Genomic DNA, 19,513 nt, shown 5'->3' on the forward strand with positions numbered 1-19,513 from the left:
TTTTGAATTTTTTTGCTTTCAGAAAATAGTGATGAAATGGCCACGTCTGTATACTCTAAAAGCAAGGTCACCTCTTCTCTGTTCATTTCCAGGAGCAGTAGAGAGCTGTGGACGATTCTGCTTGGAAGGTCAGCTTTGAGAGAACTGGTAAGTAGGGGTCTGGGCTGGAGCCAGTCCTGCGGTCCTTGTGGGTGTGGCCTGGCTGCTGCCCTAAGTGGGCCGTGAGCCCTTTTGGTTTGGTTTGGGCCGCGCCAGGTGGTGCTGGGGCTGCTGCATGCTTGGTGCTTGTGAGTTGCTTCCCCTGGTACTTGGGGGACCACCTAAATGCTGGGGCTCAAGCCTCGGCCTCCTGACCAGAGCTCACCTCATTCAGCTACCCCTTTGGCTCGGGCAGGTAGGCCTCCCGGGAGTCGCGCAGGAGGTCAGGCCCCTGCTGGCAATTCTTGGGCATCCACCCCAGCAGGTCAGTGCCCAGGCCTAAGAATGCAGTACTGCTCGGCCCTCCTGTGCTGGGGATACCCTGGCACCCCCAGGGGCCTTCAGGGCCATACTCAGCAGTGTTCAGAAGCAAACGCAGGACTACTGAATGCAGAGCTCCTTTGAGTCAACTCCTTGGCCCTCTGGGAACGTAGCTTTTTAAACATCCTGAAAACTTTTGTGTACAAAGCTCTACCACAGCAATAGTCATAAAGGATTAGAGGAACAGGAAAATAAGAATGGGCAGGATGCTTTCTCGCATGTGGCTTACGCGGGTTTTATCCTCAGCACCCCATATGGTCCCCCGAGCCCTGCCATTGGTGATCCCTGAGAACAGAGCCAGAAGTAAGCCCTGAGCTCAGTTGGTGTTGCCCCCAAACAAAGCAGAACAAAAAGAACAAAAAGACCTACCTACAAAAAGCTTTGTGTATATAACACTAGAAGAATGGTAAATAAATTATGATCCAGCCACTTGATAAGCCAGTATAAGATCACTAAGATGATGTTTGTTAAAATTTTCATGATGAAGTAGGGGCTGGAGCGAAAGCACAGTGAGGAGGGCGTTTGCCTTGCACACAGCCAACCCGGGTTCGATTCCCAGTATCCCATATGGTCCCCTGAGCACCACCAAGAGTATTCCTGAGTGCAAAGCCAGAGGTAACCCCTGTGTGACCCAAGAAGAAAAAAAAAATTCATAATGAAGTTATTAGAAAGTTAAGGAAAGGGACTACAGAATTTTACCATCAAAGTAATTTCAGCTGTGGGAGAAAAGATATTTAGAAGCCCCAAATGATGTGGAATATAAAATAACGTAATATGAGACTAACACTTAAGAACAGTAGAGACAAGGGCCAGGAAGACTGCTCCATGGTTTGGAAGCCAGCCTCATTTGCTGGGAGAAAAGGCAGATGGGATGGCGAAGGGACCACTAAGTAAATGATGGTCGGAGGGATCGCTCAGGATGGGAGATACGTGCTTGAAAGTAGATTAAGGGGGGAAAAAAAGAAAGTAGACTAAGGACCAAACACGATGGCCTCTTAGCATCTGTATTGCAAACCATAACGGCCCAAAGTAGAGAGAGAGTAAGAAGGAATGTACCTGCCACAGAGGCGGGGTGGGATGGGGTAGGGGTGGCCGGAGGGATGCTGGGAGCATTGGTGGTGGAAGATGCATTGCTGGAGGGATGGGTGCTCAATCTCTGTATGGCTGAAACCAATCATGAAAGCTTTGTAACTGTATCAAACAGTGATCCAATTAAAAAAAGCAAATAAAATAAAGGTTCCAAATGAGGATGTCATTCTCATCGTGACCGTGGAATGTGATTAAAATGGCGTTGGTGTGGTTTTCTTGTTCTTTTCCAGAATCAGATTGAAGCGGAACTGAATAGACACTGGCAGCGGCTATTAGAGGGGCTTTCTTACTACAAACCCCCCAGGTACGACTGTTCACCTGTGTGTTAGGGTGCTGTCCCCAGGGAGCCAGCAGGTAGGAACCATCCTCATGTACGAGTGAGTGACTGGTACGGGCTTAAATAGGTTAGAGAGAAGAGAATTTGTGGAGGAGGGCGGATTTTTTTCTGTCTGTTTAAAGGAAGGGAAATTCTTTAGGTACAGAGTATTGCTGGGCCCAATTATATAACCCTTACGATTAGGGCTGAACATTTATTAAATATTCAGTTAGTAGTCCTGCTATTTTATTCCGCTCCCCCACTTGTCTGAGATGATGTGGACACTTAATGCTGGCGTTTAGCAGTGAACAGCGCTGTCAGGCTGATGTTTACGTACGGGCCAATTATTACTCAAAGCACTCAACTTATCTAATCCTGACAACGGTTCTTGGAGATAGATACTGTTTATTGGGCACTGAAAAGCAGTCTAGAAGGTTCTTTAAAAAGAAGAGAATTGACTTTGTATACTTGATCTCTCATCTTAATTTTCTTGCCGAGATTTTATTAAGCTTTGTAGTTTGCAAGCACCCCCTCCTCATGTCCCTTTTGCTTCTGAATATTGGTTGATTTTTATTGCATCTTCGTCTTCTATCTCCATTCTCTTAGGTTAGTGAAACATTTTCTTTTCTTCTTCTTTTTTTGTTCATCTAATAACTTCCGCCATGTAATAATTTGCTATTTTGGTGGTGCTGGGGATAGAACTCTGGACTCACCCATACAGGGTGTGTGTTCTGCCGCTGAGCTGTGTTCTCCCCCTCCCCACCTCCCCATAACTGTTTTCTCCCCTCATCTTCTTCCTTGGTCGTTGTGAGACCTGGGGGTTGCCCGTGCTTGCTTGTGCTGTCCACACACCCGGTTGGGGTGCTTGCCATTCCACATCCCCTAGTTATGTTGCGGTGACCCCCAGACATCATGTCTTTCTAATCCGTAAACACTGTGTCTCTGAAACACATAGCTTTTTTTTTAAAAAGATAATCACTATATAATTACATTTAGATATTTTTACTGTTATTGTTTCCATTTTACAGATGGGGGAAACTGAGGCTCAAAGAGCTTAAGTAACTTGCCCAAGGTCACACAGCTAGTAAGTGGTTAGAGCCGGGACTGGAGCCTGGCAGTCCTCCTGCAGTGTCTGTTCTTAGTCACCTTTATGTCGCCTCTTTCAGCACTGACCTTTTAACCTTAGACTTAGCCTTCTTGTCATGCCTTATGTCCCTTTTAATAAAAGTGTCCTACAAAAACAACATGCTTTAGCTGACAAAATGGACATTCGTGGCATTGGGGTTCTTTTTGGTGCCTTTTTGGTGACATAGTCTAGCCCTGGGGCGTCACCACAGTCCCAGTGGTGTTCATGGGCCAGGTGTGGGGTCACACGGGTCCTTGAGAACCTGAGGCCTGAGCTCGCCATCCAGTTCTTCCCTTTTTGCTTCTTTCTTCTTCTTCTTCTTTTTTTTTTTCTTTTTGGGTCACACCTAGCGATGCTCAGGGGTTACTCCTGGCTCATGCACTCAGTAATTACTCCTGGCGGTGCTCGGGAGACCTTATGGGATGCTGGGAATCGAACCTGGGTTGGCCATGTTGGCTGTGTGCAAGGCAAACACCCTACCCACTGTGCTATCGCTCCAGCCCCTTTCTTTCTTTTTTTTTTTTTTAAATGTTTTGGCCCATACCTGGTGAGGCTCAGGGATTATTTCTGGGTCTGCGCCCAGGAATTCTAGTGGTGCCTGGGGGACCATATGGAATGCGGGGGATTGAACCCCTTCTGACCGTGTGGAAAGCAAACACCTCATTTGCTGTACTATCTCTCTGGTCCTCTCTCTTTTTTTTTTTTTTTTTTTGCTTTTTTGGGTCACACCTGGCGATGCACAGGGGGTTACTCCTGGCTCTGCACCCAGGAGTTACTCCTGGCAGTGCTCAGGGGACCATAGGGGATGCTGGGAATCGAACCCGTGTCGGCGGCGTCCAAGTCAAATGCCCTACCGCCGTGCTATCTCTCCTGCCCCTGGTCCTCTCTTTTTAAAGGACTTTATTTATTTGGGGGGCACACTAACTGGTACTTAGAGCTTGTTCCTGGCTCAGCACTCGGGGATCACTGCTGGTGGCTTAGCAAACCTTATGGGATGCTGAAGCTCGAACTTAGGTCAGCCGTATGTGAGGCAGGCGCCCTACCTGCTGTACCATCACTCCGACCCCTGCCTCCTCTTTTTGTTTTTCTTTTGTTTGGACCACACCTGGCAGTGCTCAGGGGTTACTCCTGACTATACTCAGGAGTCACTCCCGGCAGGCTCAGGAGACAGTATGGGATGCCAGGGACCAAAGGCCAGGCAGGCACCCTACCACTGTGCTATCACTTGGGCCCTCACCTTCTTTTTGAAAACAAACAAACAAACAAAACCCATGGGTTTTGAAGTCTATTTTTTGGTTTATTTTTTAATTGCAGGCTTTATTTGATTTTTTTTTTTTTTTTTTTTTTTACTCTTTGCGTCACACCCGGCGATGCACAGGGGTTACTCCTGGCTCATGCACTCAGGAATCACTCCTGGCGGTGCTCGGGGGACCATATGGGATGCTGGGAATCGAACCCAGGTCGGTGTGCAAGGCAAACGCCCTACCCGCTGTGCTATCGCTGCAGCCCCAGGCTTTATTTGAATTTAACTTGTGGTGGTGTTGCTTGTTTTCCTCTAAATTATGTTCTTGCTCCCAGGATCTGGTTCAGGGTACCACATTATGTTTACTTGTCATGTCGTCTTCACTCTTAAATGTCACATGATCTCAGTCTTTCCTTGCTTTTCATGACCGACCTTGACCAGTTTGAAGGAGGACCGGTCAGGTATTTTGTAGCATGTCCAGTTGCGCGTTGTCTGATTGTCTCAGTAGACAGCGGCTGGGTTTGGGAGCAGGGTGCTTAGGAATTCCACTCACCCGTGTGCCCACTGCCATCACTGGGCCGGGAAGCCCGTCTGCTTCCTACCCGAGTTTGTCCTCTGTAATATCCCCTTTTTCCTTCTCCTCCTCCATTGTCTGGGAAGTGAGTCACTATTAGGCCCCTCAGTGTGGGGGTGGAGTGGTGACATTTTTTTATATCACTTGGAATTCTTTTGAAAATCTTATTTTTGGGGGGCTGGAGCAATAGCACATCGGATAGGGCATTTGTCCTGCATGCGGCCGGCCCGGGTTCGATGCCCAGCACCCCATATGGTGCCCTGAGCACCGCCGGGGTGATTCCTGAGTGCAGAACCAGGAGTAACCCCTGTGCATCGCCAGGTGTGACCCAAAAAGCAAAAAAAAAAAAAAAAAAAAAAAAAATCTTATTTTCTTGTGTGTTTGTTGGGGGTGGCGGGCTCACTCTGGGCTCTGTGCTCAGGGATCACTCCTGGTGGTGAGCGGGGGACCAACCCCGGCTTGCCCTGTGCAAGGTAAACGCCCTCCCTGCTGGATTATAGCTCTGGCCCCTGTCATTCTCTTGTAAGGAAGCCTTCTCCCTTCTCCCCCATTCATTTTTCCACTTGCTCTTATCATTATAGACACATGGATATTTGTTTTAGACTTCAGATCTGTTCTTTGAGGTCAGCCTCTGGTCCTTTGGGCGTGCTCCCAAACTTCTGCTGGCTCTTTCTTTACGTTGTCATAATGCAAGATATTCAAGACTATTTTGTATTTTCTTTTCTTTTATAATATGACTTTCTTTTTTCAATTTTGGGGCCACACTCGTGACACTCAGGCCTTACTCTTGGCTCTTCCCTCAGGATTTACTCTTGGCAGTGCTCAGGGGACCATTTGGGTTGCCAGGGATCGGACCCAGGTCGGCTGTGTACAAGGCAAATGCCCACCCCGCTGTCCTATCGCTCCGCTCCAGTGTCAGTCATTTTTGCGGCGAGTCCTGCTGCTTTATTAGAGATGTTAGAAGCCAGACCTGGCGAGAGAGCAGATATGTGGGTCCTAACAGACCTGATATTATATTTCCCCTCTTTTCTTTTTTTTTTTATTAGCTGTGGGATTTTTGTGGGTTTTTTTTGTTTGTTTTTTTTTTTTTTTCCTTTTCGGGTCACACCCAGAGATGCGCAGGGTTTACTCCTGGCTCTGCACTTAGGAATTACTCCTGGCTGTGTTTGGGAGACCATACAGGATGCTGGGGATTGAACCCCCCCGGGTCTGCCTCGTCCAAGGCAAATGCCCTGCCTGCTATACTATCACTCTGGCCCCGCTGTAGGATTTTTGGAAAGGTGGGTTTTTTTTTCCTAAATGTTGGCAAATCCATTTGTGAAATGGGAATATTTGCCTTTTAAGGTAGTTCTAATTCTTAGAACTCATTCATCTCAATTAACACATCTGTAAATAATGCTGGTTTTGTTTTGGGCCATCCCCAGCAGTGCTCAGGGATGAATCCTAGCTCATTGCTGGGGACCCTGTGGTTCCAGGGCAGACTGTGGCTCCTGCCTGTTGGGCTCCCTAACGCCCTGACTAATGTTCTAACTGTTCGTTCTGACAGACACATACTCTTGGACTTAGGCATAGATTTCTCGTATGAAGTCTGTAGAGATGAACTCAGTGAGTGAGTGAGTGTATATATGTGTGTGTGTGTGTGTGTGTGTGTGTGTGTGTGTGTACTAGGCGTCAAAAGGCGGAAATAGGCTTTGTAATAAATATCTCTTCAGTGTTTTTATTTTAAACGATTAAGAATGAGGAGATGATTCATTTTTCCTTTCCCAGTCCAACTTCGGCAGAGAAAGTGAAAGCCAGCAAAGATGTTGCTTCCCCACTGAAGGAGCTGGGCCTAAGAATCAGCAAGTTTCTGGTGAGTGGCGTTAGGTTAGCCTTTGTTTCTGCAGGTACATGATTTTATTGTCAGTAAAAATTCGGTTTGTTTCTGTTTGGGGGGTTTTCACGGTCACGTTCCTCCCGTTGCTCATTGATTTGCTCGAGCGGGCCCAGTAACGTCTCCATCATGAGACTTCTTGTTACTGTGTTTGGCATATCGAATACGTCACGGGGAGCTTGCCAGGCTCTGCCGTGCGGGCGAGATACTCTCGGTAGCTTGCCGGGCTCTCCGAGAGGGGCGGAGGAATGAACTCGGGTCGGCCAGGTTGGCTGCATGCAAGGCAAACGCCCTACCGCTGTGCTATCGCTCCAGCCCAAATAAAGAGTATATACACACCGTTCTGAAATAACAATTTTATGACTCTGACATTACTGGGTACTGTAATGTACAGTGTACAGTGCTCTCTGTACACTGCGGCCGAGAATCGCATTTTTTATATAGATATTATTTTGATTCAAGGTGTTTCTCAGATTTATTTTCATTTTGCACACTGGTGCCACTCAACCATTTTCACTATTGTATAATAATCTACCAGATGACCACACCATGGTTCCCTTATCCATTAGCACTCAGTTCATGTCCAGAGGTTTCACTTACCTCTTGAGCCAATAGCCTACATTTCTGGGAACTTGGTCCCAAGACGCTGGAGCCCGACTGGAGCATACGGTCACTCGGGAGTGTAGGAGCAGCGGCTGCCAGGGTTTTGTTTGGGTGAGCACTGGGCTGACCCACTGCACTTTGGGCTGCCCCAGCCATCTCAGCCATAAGCAGGTGGCCAGAAACTTGTGGTGGCTGGTTGAACTCTTCTGAGCTTTATTTCTGAGTATCTGGAGCAGGGCCGGCGGATGAGCTTACATGGCAGTGCCAGAGATGGTTTACGGGCTTGACTCTGGAGGGTTTTTCTTTCTTTCTTTCTTTAAACCACAGGGGCAAGAAAGAGCTCTTCCTAGCACTGTACAGGCTCAGGAATGACCCCTGGTGGGTTTTGGGGACCATACGCAGTGCTGGGAACCAAAGTGGGTTCTGCTGCTTGCCAGGCAAGCGTCTGACTCCTATGCTGTCTCTCTTGCCCTGGTTATTTCATTTTTTGACTCTTACCTGGTGATGCTCAGGGCCAACTTCTTGCTCTGTGTTTGGAGGGATGCTCCTTGGGGTGTTATGGGATATTGTGGTCCCAGGGATGGAGCCCAGGCAGGCTTCTTGCCAGCGAACCATGTGTTCAGCTCATTGAGCTTTCTGTCTGGTCCTATATGGGTTTTTGTTTCTTTTTATTTTTTTTTGCAGGGTGAGGGAGTTTTAGATGTTTTGGACTATAGCTAGTACTTGAGGACTGCTCCTTGCTCTGCTCGGGGGTCACTCTCAGCAGTGCTTTATGGGGACCGTGTGGTGCTGGGGATTGGACCAGGGTTGGCGGCATGCAGGACAAGTGCCTTAACCCTGAGTTATCTCTCTTGGCCCCTACATGACATCTTTTTAAAAGAATTTTTGTCGGGACTGGAGCAGTAGCACAGCAGGTTGGATGTTTGCCTTGCACGCGGCTGACCCGGGTTCGATTCCCAGCATCCCATATGGTCCCCGAGCACCGCCAGGAGTAATTCCAGAGCCAGGAGTAACCCCTGAGCATCACTGGGTGTGACCAAAAAACCCAAAAAAAAAAAAAACCCACCAAAAATAAAAGAATTTTTGTCTATTCAGGTTCTGAGTTTGTTCCTAAAGACACATTTTTAGAATGTTGTGTATTTTCTGGGACCAGAGAGATAGCATGGCAGGTAGGGTGTCTGCCATGCATGTGGCTGACCTAGGTGCTATCCCTGGCACCCCATGTTCCTCTCAGCACCACCTGGAGTGATACCTGAGTGCAGAGCCAGGAGTGAACCCCGAGCACCCCTAGGTTGTGGCCCCCCTAGAAAAGAAATGAAAAGGAAAAAGGACAACAACAAACAACCAAGCCAGTAAGGCTTGTTTATCTAAGCCAGTCTCCTAACTCCAAGCCTCTCCCTTCCAGGGTCTTGATGAGGAGCAGAGTGTGCAGTTACTCCAGTGTTACCTGCAGGAGGATTACCGGGGCACGCGGGATTCGCTCAAGGTCAGTGCTCTCCGCGCCCTTCCTGTCTTTATCCTTCCTAAGGGTTTTGGGGGTCTCTGCTGGGGCTGGTGATTGGGATAATAATACAGCAAAGTTCTTAAAACCTGTGCTTTCAAAAAAAAAAAAAGACGTGGCCGACCCGGGTTCGATTCCCAGATCCCATATGGTCCCCTGAGTACCGCCAGGAGTGATTCCTGAGTGCAAAACCAGGAGTAACCCTTGAGCATCGCCAGGTGTGACCCAAAAAGCAAAAAAAAAACGAAAACAAAAAACAACTGTGCTTTATTATTAGTGTTCCTTTCTTCCCCTCCCTCTTCCCTTCGTTGGTTTATGCTGGGACCAGGGGTTGCATAGTTGCCCAGATGTGGTGCTTTGTGGCCCTTGCCTGGGCGTCTCTGAGCTGGGCCCAGTGCTCTCCCACCCAGCTGCATGCGTCCGGGTGCAGTTCTCTCCCACCCAGTTGTGGGCTTTGGGCTCGCATTCTTCCCGTTGCCAGCGTGCACAGTGCTCCCAGGTCATGCTCTAGCTGCTCTGCAACAGTGACGGTGGTGGCACTTGCACATGTGCTCCCGGGAAGTCCTTTTGCCTGGCTGACAGGCCCCTGGAGTCCCAGTGCTGCCCGGGGGCGGGTCTTTTTCTGTGGCGCTCGCATGTGCCTCGCCGCAGAGCGGCTGAGAATCACTGGCTCTGGGGCTCCCTGGCTGCAGGGTGCCGGGCTCCTCAGCAGAGCTGCCGCACCATGCTGAGAACATGTTGGACACCAAGAATGAGAACTCAGGGCTAGAGTGATAGCACAGCGGGGAGGGCGTTTGCCTTGCACGCGGCCGACCCAGGTTTGATTCCCAGCATCCCATATGGTCTCCCTGAGCACCGCCAGGGGTAATTCCTGAGTGCAGAGCCAGGAGTGACCCCTGTGCATCACCGGGTATGACCCAAAAAGCAAAAAAAAAACACACAAAAAGAGAATGAAGACTCACGCTCATGGCCCTGTGTCTGCAAGGCAGGTGGTCTCGGCTCTGGCGCTGGGGCCTGAGGAAAGACTCTCAGGGCTTGAAAAAAGCCACATAACTGAGGGGGCAGATGTGTGGGGGTGGAGAGCTCCAAGCTTGACCCGTTCCATGCCACCCTGGTGTGAGAGCTGGAAAGGACCTGGGGTTTTCTCCAGCCAGCCCAGCTCTGGTGTGGGTAAGGCTTACAGTGGGTAAGGCTTTTTCTGGTGTGGGTAAGGCTTACAGTGGAGACCAGACTTGGATCTACTTAGGTAATAAAATGCTTCCAGCAACGAGTGGGCAGCTGTCCCCTTGAAGGGTGAGGTAAAGAGCTTTGCTGTCTTGTCAATTGAATTTTGCTTGTAACACGACTTCTTGCCTATCCCTTTTCCCTCAGACGGTGCTGCAAGATGAAAGGCAGAGCCAGGCCTTAATCCTGAAGGTGAGTCGTGGTCACCGTCCCACTCCGATGGCGTGAAAGCGAGCAGCAGCTTCTTGACCTGGTTCTTTATTTTTTTTATCTTGGGTTTCTTGAGCTACACCGGCAGTGCTGAGGGTCTGTTCCTCGTACAGTGCTCCAAGGGCACACTCCTGGTGGTGCTTCGGCGACCATCTCTGATCTCAGTGATAGAACCGGGGTCAGCCACGAGCATGACAAACACCTTGCCCCTGTCCTTTCTCGCTGGCCCTTGATCCTTAACGGAGAGTCTCTTTAACAGTTTTTAACTGTGATCCTTTTTCAAAAACCAGCGAATTAGGGCTGGAGCGGTAGTACAGCAAGTAAGGCATTTGCCTGATAGGGCAGACCCGGCTTCAATCCCCTGTGTTGCGTATGGTCCCTGAGCCGCCAGGAATAATTACTGAGTGCAGAGCCAGGAACCACCCTGGAGCATTGCCGGTGTGACCCCAGAAGATGAAACAGTAAACCTGAGTAGTTTGTTTTGGGGGGGGTGTCACACTCTGCTGTGTTCACAGGGGTGACTCCTGGCCTCTGCTCAGGGGTCACTCCTGTTGGGACTTGGGACCATATGGGGTGCTGGGGATCAAACCTGACAGGTGCCCTACTTGCTGAATTATCACTCCGGCCTCTCACATGAGAGATTTGTATGTGACCCCAGGTTTATGGGTATATAAGGTTAGGTAGACAGGAGTCCAGCGGGTAAGGCGCTTTCCTTACACACAGCTGACCCGAGTTCAATCTCTGGCATCCCATATGGTCTCCCGGGAGTGCATTGTCAAGGGTAATTCCTGAGTGCTGAGCCAGGAGTGACCCCTGAGCATCGTTAGTGTGGACTGAAAACTTTAACAAAAAACAATTAGATAAACGAATTGAGCATTTACTGATATCATAAAGAAAAAAATTTTTTTCTTTTTGGGTAACACCCAGCAATGCTCAGGGGTTACTCCTGGCTGTGCACTCAGGAATCACTCCTGGTGGTGCTCGGGAAACCATATGAAATGTTGGGAATTGAACTTGGGTCGGCTGTGTGCAAGGCAAACGCCCTGCCCCTGTGCTATCACTCCAGCCCCAAGAAATGTATTTTTAAACAAATTTGGGTGTGTGTTGAGCCACACCCAGCAGTGCTCAGGGCAGCCTTATGTGGTGCTGAAGATTGGGTCAGGGTGGGTCACATGCAAAGCAAGGGCCTTAACCCCTGCTCGATCTCTCTGGTCCCTTAACACAAAATTGTTAACCTATTCTTGTAAACCCCGTATTAAGTTCTGAGACACCTGCCACCCCTGCCCCCTATGTGGTGTCCAGCGGGTAACCCTGTATGGGGTTACAGTCCACTGCAAGCTAGGCTGCAAAGCAGTTTGGCTTTTGACTTGTTTTGGGCCCTAACCCTGTGCTCTCAGGGAACCTTTAGGTGCTGGGGGTCAAACCTTGGTCTCTTTATAATAATTATTATTATTTTTGTTTTGTTTTGGAGCCACACTGGTGATGCTCAGGGGTTACTCCTGGCGCTGTACTTAGTGATTCTCAGGAATCACTCCTGGTGGTGCTCGGGGGACCATATGGGATACCCAGGATCAAACCCTGATTGGCCGAGTGCAAGGCTGAACTGTTCTGACCTGCATCTTGGTCCCTTGCAAGCAGAGTCGGTTCTTAGCCCAGTGAGCTATCTCTGTGTCCTTAATTTTTGTCCTTTTTTTTTGGGGGGGGGGTGGGGGTTAAACATTGAGGTCTTAGGAAACTTATGAATTCATTTGTGAAGGAGAGTTACCTACTGGCCACAGCTGAGATCTTTTTCAAAGGAGATTGGGGTGAAATATTTTCATAGATTTTTGTTTTGTTTTGGGTTTTTGGGTCACAGACCCTGCAGTGCTTCGGAGCTATTTTTGGCTCCTGGTGGTGCTGGAGATAAAACTGGGGTTGCTTTAACCCCTGTGCTCTCGCCAGCCCCTAGTTCATAGAGTTTTTGGCAGGGGGAGTCAAACCCTGTGGTGCTTGGGGTGTTTCCTGGCCACGTGCTGAGAAGCCAGGTGATTCTGGGGATTAAACCTGGGGCCGGGGAATACTCAGAGGACAGGGTTCTTGCCTTCCATGCCAGACCCCTGGCTTGGATCTGCAGCACCGAATGGTTCCCCAAGCATCGCCAGGTTTTATGCCCCAAAGTACTGCCAGTGTGGCCCAAAAGATACGATGCAGCTTGGCTGTGACTTCTGAAGTGGTTTCCTATTTGGTATTTAGTGAGACTCAAATACCTTAGTTACAAAAAATTTGTAATTACTTCCATGTATTTGATGTGTTAGTTTGTGTTCCTCTGTATTACTTGCATAACCAGATGAGTCATGCAAGGGAACATACTCATTCGTATCATTAAACAGTGATCTCATTTATCTTGCATGACTTTCCTTGTATCCTAATTTAATGAACGTCTTGAGCTTTCATTTGTTCTGGCTGTTGTTTTTATTTTTGTAATTGTCTGTATAATAGAACTTTCACATCCTCAAGTGATCTCTCATCTGTAAATTTTAGTATCTTCTGTGCAAAGGTGGTATTGATGTCAGAATTCTTCATTCTTTGTCAACCAGGCCAGGAACTGGTGCAGTGGAAACACACCCAGTAGTCTCAGGACTGACTCCTGGTTCTGCACTCAGGGATCACTCCTGGTGGGGCTCAGGGCTCCAGATGTGGTGCTGGGGATCAAACCCAGGTCTGCTGCGGGGAAAGCGAACACAGTCCTGTTGCCCTGATCCACGAACCCTTGTATTTACAGATTGCAGATTATTACTATGAAGAAAGAACCTATATTCTTCGTTGTGTGTTACACCTTCTCACTTACTTCCAAGATGAAAGACACCCATACAGGGTAAGCGCATTTAGGCCTCTTTGCTCTGCAGCCTGTAAAATGCAGCACTTCTAAATTGTTTTTAAAGATGAGGATGTTCATCCTCACTTGAGCGTTTACAGTTCACTCTAGGTATTAATCCACTCTGTGTTGGCTTTTTAGGTCGAATATGCAGATTGTGTCGATAAGCTGGAGAAGGAGCTAGTCACCAGGTACAGGCAGCAGTTTGAGGAGCTGTGTAGGATGGAAGCGCCCACCTGGGAGACACACGGGAACCTCATGGTATGTGCTTACCATTCCCTCTGAGGCTCCTGAGATTGTATTTCTTCAAATGGATTTATTCACTAACTCTAAGCATCCATATAATTATTTTTTCTTTTTTGCGGGGAGAAGGGGGGAGTGAAGCAGGGAACCATGCTTGGCCAAGGGTACTCCTGGCCCTGTACTCGGAGATTACGACAGGTGGTGCTTTGGGGACCATGTGGGGGTGCTGGGGCTCGAACTCAGATCGACTGCGTGCAGGACAAACATCCTACCCACTGTATTATTACTTTACCCTCTCTCTTACGTTGTCTTTTAAGTGTAAGATACCGTCTGATTATTTCACCCACCGTGACTCATTTTTGGTGATGCTCAGGGCTTACTCCTGGCTCTGTGCTCACTGATCACTGCTGTCAGTGCTCAGGGATTCCGAGTGGTGCCAGGTATCAAAGCTAGATACCTGCTGTCCTATTTTTTCAGGCCCCACATTTGTTTTAAAAATATGTTTATTAAAATTCAGCTAGGGCTGGAGAAATAGTAAAGCATAGACCACAGCTGCTTAGACTCATAAGTAAAAGAAAGTGGGTCACTTACAATAGTAACGAAAGCAGAAATTTCTGGATTGGAGCAATAGCTAGTACACACTTTGCATTCTGAAGGCCCTGGTTCATCCCCACCACCCAGCGCCCCCCGCACACCACTGAGTATGACCTCCTCCATCAATAAAACATACATTGCCAGCTGAATTGATAGTGCAGTGGGTAAGGCGTCAGCCGTGCACGCAGCTGACCCAGATTAGATCACCACATTCCTTATGGTCTCCCGATCACCAGTAGGAATAGTTCCCCAAGTGCAGATCTCGGAATAATCTCTGCGCATCGCCATGTGTTAATACAAATAAAACAACTGCACACACATTGGACCAGAATCGGGTGTTTGACTTGCACACTGCCAACCCGGGTTCAATCCCTGACACCCCGTGTGCTCACTGAGCTCACCAGGAATCTAAGCACAGTCTAAGCTGATTCCTGAGCACAGAGTCAGTTTTGAACATTGCCTGTGTGTGGCCCAAATCCTACCCCACAACTCCTCGAAAGAACAAACCAAAAAAACCCCACCCATTTCCAAAGAGTAATCTTAGATGACAATTCTATATGTAAAGGAAGACACTTTGAAATTAAAATGTCCTTTTTATAGTTTGATGGTGGCTCCCCTAATACCCTTTCAGAGAAACCACAGCCAAATGGAAAGACCCTCTATGTTCTTGGTTTTATTTTGGTTTGGGGGCCACAACCCGCAGTGCTCAGGGCTTACTCCTGGCTTTGCATTCGGATCATTCCTGGCAGGGCTTGGGGGAATGCGTGTGGTGCCGGGCATCAAGCCTGGGTTGGCTGCACATGCAAGGCAAACACCCTCCCCACTGTCCTGTCGCTCTGGCCTCATACCACGTTCTTGCCTATAAAGACGAAACCCTGTGGGCTAAAGAAATAGTAGAAAGTGGACTAAGGTGCTTGTGTTGTCAGTGCCCAACCCAGGAGTGATCCCTGGCGTCATGTATGTTAGAGCTCTGGGGCTGGAGTCATTGCTCAGTGCGCTGAGGGCTTGCTTTGATCCCAACGCCAGATGCTCTGAGCCCTGCCAGGAGGAGTCTCTGAGCACCAGTCACTGAGCACTGCTATGTACGGCCCCCAAACAAAGAAAGTTTGCCCTCTTGTTTTTTGTTTGGTTTGTTTTTAGGCCATACCTGTCCGTGCTTACAGATAGGGTTTGGAGTTTTGTTTTGTTTTTTTTTTCCCTTAGAATTCGAGCCACACATGGCAGTGCTCAGGACTTCCTTGTGGCTCTGTGCCCAGAAATCACTCCTGGTGGGTTTCACGAGACCGTATGTTGTACTGGGGATCCAACCCAGGTTGACCACTTGGAAAGCAAGTACTCTAGCATTGCGCAGGGGTTACTCGTGGCTCATGCACTCAGGAATTACTCCAGGCAGTTCTCGGGGGACCATATGGGATGCTGGGAATTGAATCCAGGTCCCCACCGGGAGTAATTCTTGATAATGCCATGCAGTGCCAGTGATCAGGGACTAAACTTGGGCTTCCCTTCTGAAGAGCTTGTGCTCAAGCCCTTGGGGTCATCTCCCTGGCCCCTCTTGCGCTCTTGGAAATTTCTGTTCATTTGTGCATTACTTGAAAAATGGTTAAGCACCTCTGTCTTGGAATTTGTCTGCGTCTCAACCTGAGATGTGAATTCAGTTCAGCTCCCTCCCCTCTGGAGATTTTTTAAATTTTTATTTTTTGCTCACATCTGGCTGTGCTCGGGGATCACTCCTAGCAAGGCTGAGGGCTTTATGGACCGGCAGGGATTGAACCCGGTCAGCGCATGCAAACCCAGAGCCCTTCCCACTGTACTCTCTCTCCCCTCCAGAGAAGTTTGTGTTTTTTAAATTATTTTATTTCATTTATTCCCCCCAAATTATCAACACAAATTTTATTACCGATTATAAGTATTTTACATGCACATACATCTTTCACGGCAGAGCCTGGCAAGCTCCCCGTGACGTATTCGATATGCCAGACACAGTAACAACAAAGTCTCCAATGGAGACGTTACTGGGCCCGCTCGAGCAAATTAATCATCAAGATGTAAAAAAATATATATATTTTATTTCGACAGCAGAAAGTTGCTTAGATATTTTCTCTGACTCTCTCCTATTTTCTTCACCGTTTCTACAGACTGAACGCCAGGTGTCTCGGTGGTTTGTTCAGTGCCTTCGTGAACAGTCGATGCTGCTAGAAATCATTTTCCTTTACTACGCGTACTTTGAGATGGCGCCCAGTGACCTCTTGGTGCTGACCAAGCTGTTTAAGGAGCGAGGGTTTGGCAGCCGGCAGACCAACAGGCACCTGGTGGATGAATCCATGGACCCTTTTGTGGACCGGATCGGGTAAGTCTGTATGAGCTGGAGTCTTGGAACCTCGAATGAGTCCAGAGCTTTCCAAAATAGGCCTCGGGGTGGGGTCCTGGGATAGGGGCAGGGAAAGGCCAGGAGCCTTGGTGCACCAGGGTGGGATCCTTCTGTTTGCTTAACAGAGGGAGATTTCCAGTGGGTTGTGAGTGATTTTATTTATTTATTTATTTATTTTTTGCTTTTTGGGTCACACCTGGCAATGCACAGGGGTTACTCCTGGCTCTGCACTCAGGAGTTACTCCTGGAGGTGCTCAGGGGACCATATGGGATGCTGGGAATCGAACCTGGGTTGGCTGCGTGCAAGGCAAACACCCTACCTGCTGTGCTATCGCTCCAGTCCGATTTTATTTCTTAAAAGGGGGCAGTAGGCTAACAAAGTCTGCGAACCTCTGGAGAGGAGTGATAATTATCCTGGTCCTGTGAGGGAGCGTGCACTTTTGACATGGAGAGGCTGAAGGAGACGGCAATCCTGCCGTGTTTAGGGGGCCCAGCAGTGGACTGCCAGCAGGAAGGACCGGGCTCAAACCAAGGTCATGTCTGTTCTGGCTTCTGTCATGTAAAGCATGTATTCACTGGCCAAAACCTTGCAGCGTAGCTGTCCTGTGCAAGCGCTGAGCAGCTCTGAGGTCAGGGGTCCGCTGGGAGTGTGTGCTGTGCCCTGGCCTGCTCGGAGTCTGAGAGGCTGCTGGCAGGTCCACCTGTGCCCCTCGGCTCCCTCCAACCTCAGACCAGAGTCCCAGGACAGCATGTGCACAGCAGCGGGATAGCACCCACCTGCACAGTCTTTGTGTGTTGGTGCGTGTGTGTGTCGGGTGGACTCCTGCCTCGCTGTGCAGGGAGGAGAGAGTCCAGTAGCCTGGGACCCTGGGCTGGAGCAAGTGCCCTGAAAGGTGGGGGTAGCAGTTAATTTAATATTAGTGTAAGTGTTCTGGATCTCGAATTAGGAGTTCGATGATATGGTAAACTCGGTTCCATTTGTATTTCCTTTTGCTGAAAGGTGAAGTTTCCAAGAAAGTACTGACGGCGTCAGACGAGCACTTACTCTAATGTGTAGTCAGGCCTGTGTTGGCCATGTTGCATGGACAGACTTTCTATGTTTTTTGGTACTTTTCCTTTTATTTCACTGTCACTGTTCTCCCGTTGTTCATCGATTCACTCGAGCAGGCCCAGTAACATTGTGAGACTTGTTACTGCATTTGGCATATCGAATACATCACAGGTAGCTTGCCAGGCTTTGCCATGGGGGCGGGATACTCTCGGTAGCTTGCCAAGCTCTCTGAGAGGGACGGAGGAATCGAACTCGAGTAGGCCGCGTGCAAGGCAAATGCCCTATCCGCTGTGCTAATAAGGCTGGAACAATAGCGTAGTGAGTAGGGCGTTTGCCTTGCTACGTGGTCAACCCGGCTGACTCGGATTTGATTCCTCCACCCCTCTCGGAGAGCACGGCAAGCTACTGAGTATCCCGCCTGCACGGCAAAGGCTGGCAAGCTATCTGTGATGTATTTGATATGCTAAGCACAGTAACAACAAAGTCCCACAATGGAGACGTTACTGGGCCCGCTGGAGCAATCGATAAACAACGGGAGGGCAGTGCTACAGTGCTTCCTTTCATTTCTTTATTGTTTGGACCACACCTGGCAGTGCTCAGGAATCACTCCTGGCTGTGCTCAGAGGACCATATAGGCTGCTGGGCACCTGGGTTGGCCACGTGCAAGGCAAGAGCGCTCCCACTCTCCAACCCACTCTCCGATCTCTCCAGGCACTGGACACACTCTCTTGACATTTTACCCTATACAACACAGTTTGGCTCTTTACATAATATTTATATTGCTCTTAGATTTTTGTTGTTGTTGTTGTCTTTGGGCCACATCTGGTGGTACTAAGGGCAGACTCCTAGCTCTGCACTCAGGATCACTCCTGGAGGCTTTGGGAATCATACGGGATGCCAGGGATTGAACCTGGGTCGCCTGCATGCAAGGCAAATGCTTTCCCTGTTATACTGTCACTCAGGCCCACTTTGGATGTTTTAAGTAATCTAGAGGTAAAGTGCCAAAAATGCCAGGAAGAATGTACATGGGTTAGGTGCAGATATTTGCCATTTTCTCTTGATATCTGCAGGGATTTCCAGAACCAATCTCCCAAGGCCTCCAAGGAACTGTGTCTGTGTTCTGAGGTCGATCTCATCTGTGAACAGCCGAACACTAGAGCAGATAAACCTTCATACAGTCCTTTCCTGTGCTGGGCAGGAACCAGCCATGTGGCTGTGGAGCACTCAGAAAGTGACTGGATGTGCTCTGAGTATGAAGTGCAGACTGTATTTCCAAGTGTCCATACGAAAAAGATTGGAAAATTGTAACTTTTTTTTTGTATTGAAATAGCTTATGTTTGATTTTCTTTTTGATTTTTGGGCTGTACACTGCGGTACTTGGGTTACTCCTGACTCTGCACTCAGGAGTTACTCCTGGAGGGGTCAGGGGATCGTATGGGATGGGATGCCAGGGATCGAACCCGGGTCAGCCATGTGCAAGGCAAACTCCTTACCTGCTGTGCTATCTCTCTGGCACTCTGTCTTCCTAATGAGGTTCAGCCGGCTTTACCCATGAGACTATTTTTGCCTTCCAGCTACTTCAGTGCGCTCATCCTGGTGGAAGGCATGGATATCGAGTCCTTGCATAAGTGTGCTTTGGATGACAGACGAGAGCTGCACCAGTTCGCTCAGGACGGGCTGATCTGCCAGGTGATTCGGGAACAAACGCTTCTCTGCAGAGGGTTTGCAGTTAGGAGCGTGGTTCTGCCGAGCAGCCATCGAGAAGTTTCATCTGTCCGATAGGGTTAGCTTTGCTGGGATGTGGGAGAAGGTGCAGGTGTCAGTGATCTCCACAGAGGTGATCATGGAGAGTCTGCGCTGGGAGAGTGAACAGAGCCAGAGGAGGTGGTGGACTCGGTGGCGTAAGGACAGTGCTGGAGAATGTTAGCCCTTTGGTGGTGATGGTGAAGCTGCAGTAACTGTATCAAAACCAGCAAAGTTTTGGGACTGGAGCCATAGCACAGTGGGGCGGGCATTTGCCTTGCTCATGCCTGACCTGGATTTGATCCCTGACACCCCAAGCCCCACCAGGAATGACCCCTGAGTGCAGAACCAGGACTAAGCCCTGAGCACTGCTGGGTGTGAC

General features: G+C 49.0%; 2 protein-coding genes across 3 annotated transcripts in view; one reads left to right on the plus strand and one right to left on the minus strand.

The window, feature by feature from the left end:
* The window catches only part of SH3GLB2 (SH3 domain containing GRB2 like, endophilin B2), an 89,858-nt gene that overhangs the window by 31,745 nt on the left and 38,600 nt on the right, over positions 1–19,513 (minus strand). The gene's annotated exons all lie outside the window — the stretch shown is intronic.
* The window catches only part of NUP188 (nucleoporin 188), a 48,612-nt gene that overhangs the window by 3,463 nt on the left and 25,636 nt on the right, over positions 1–19,513 (plus strand). Inside the window, exons 2-10 of the mRNA XM_056108893.1 lie at positions 93–147; positions 1,839–1,912; positions 6,635–6,719; positions 8,749–8,829; positions 10,216–10,260; positions 13,040–13,132; positions 13,274–13,393; positions 16,105–16,316; positions 18,963–19,077. Of these exons, the coding sequence (XP_055964868.1) occupies positions 93–147; positions 1,839–1,912; positions 6,635–6,719; positions 8,749–8,829; positions 10,216–10,260; positions 13,040–13,132; positions 13,274–13,393; positions 16,105–16,316; positions 18,963–19,077 (880 nt within the window). The remainder of the gene's footprint in view (positions 1–92; positions 148–1,838; positions 1,913–6,634; positions 6,720–8,748; positions 8,830–10,215; positions 10,261–13,039; positions 13,133–13,273; positions 13,394–16,104; positions 16,317–18,962; positions 19,078–19,513) is intronic.

This window comes from Sorex fumeus, unplaced genomic scaffold, assembly GCF_029834395.1.
Source record: "Sorex fumeus unplaced genomic scaffold, SorFum_2.1 ptg000233l, whole genome shotgun sequence".
NCBI classification, from domain to species: Eukaryota; Metazoa; Chordata; class Mammalia; order Eulipotyphla; family Soricidae; genus Sorex; species Sorex fumeus.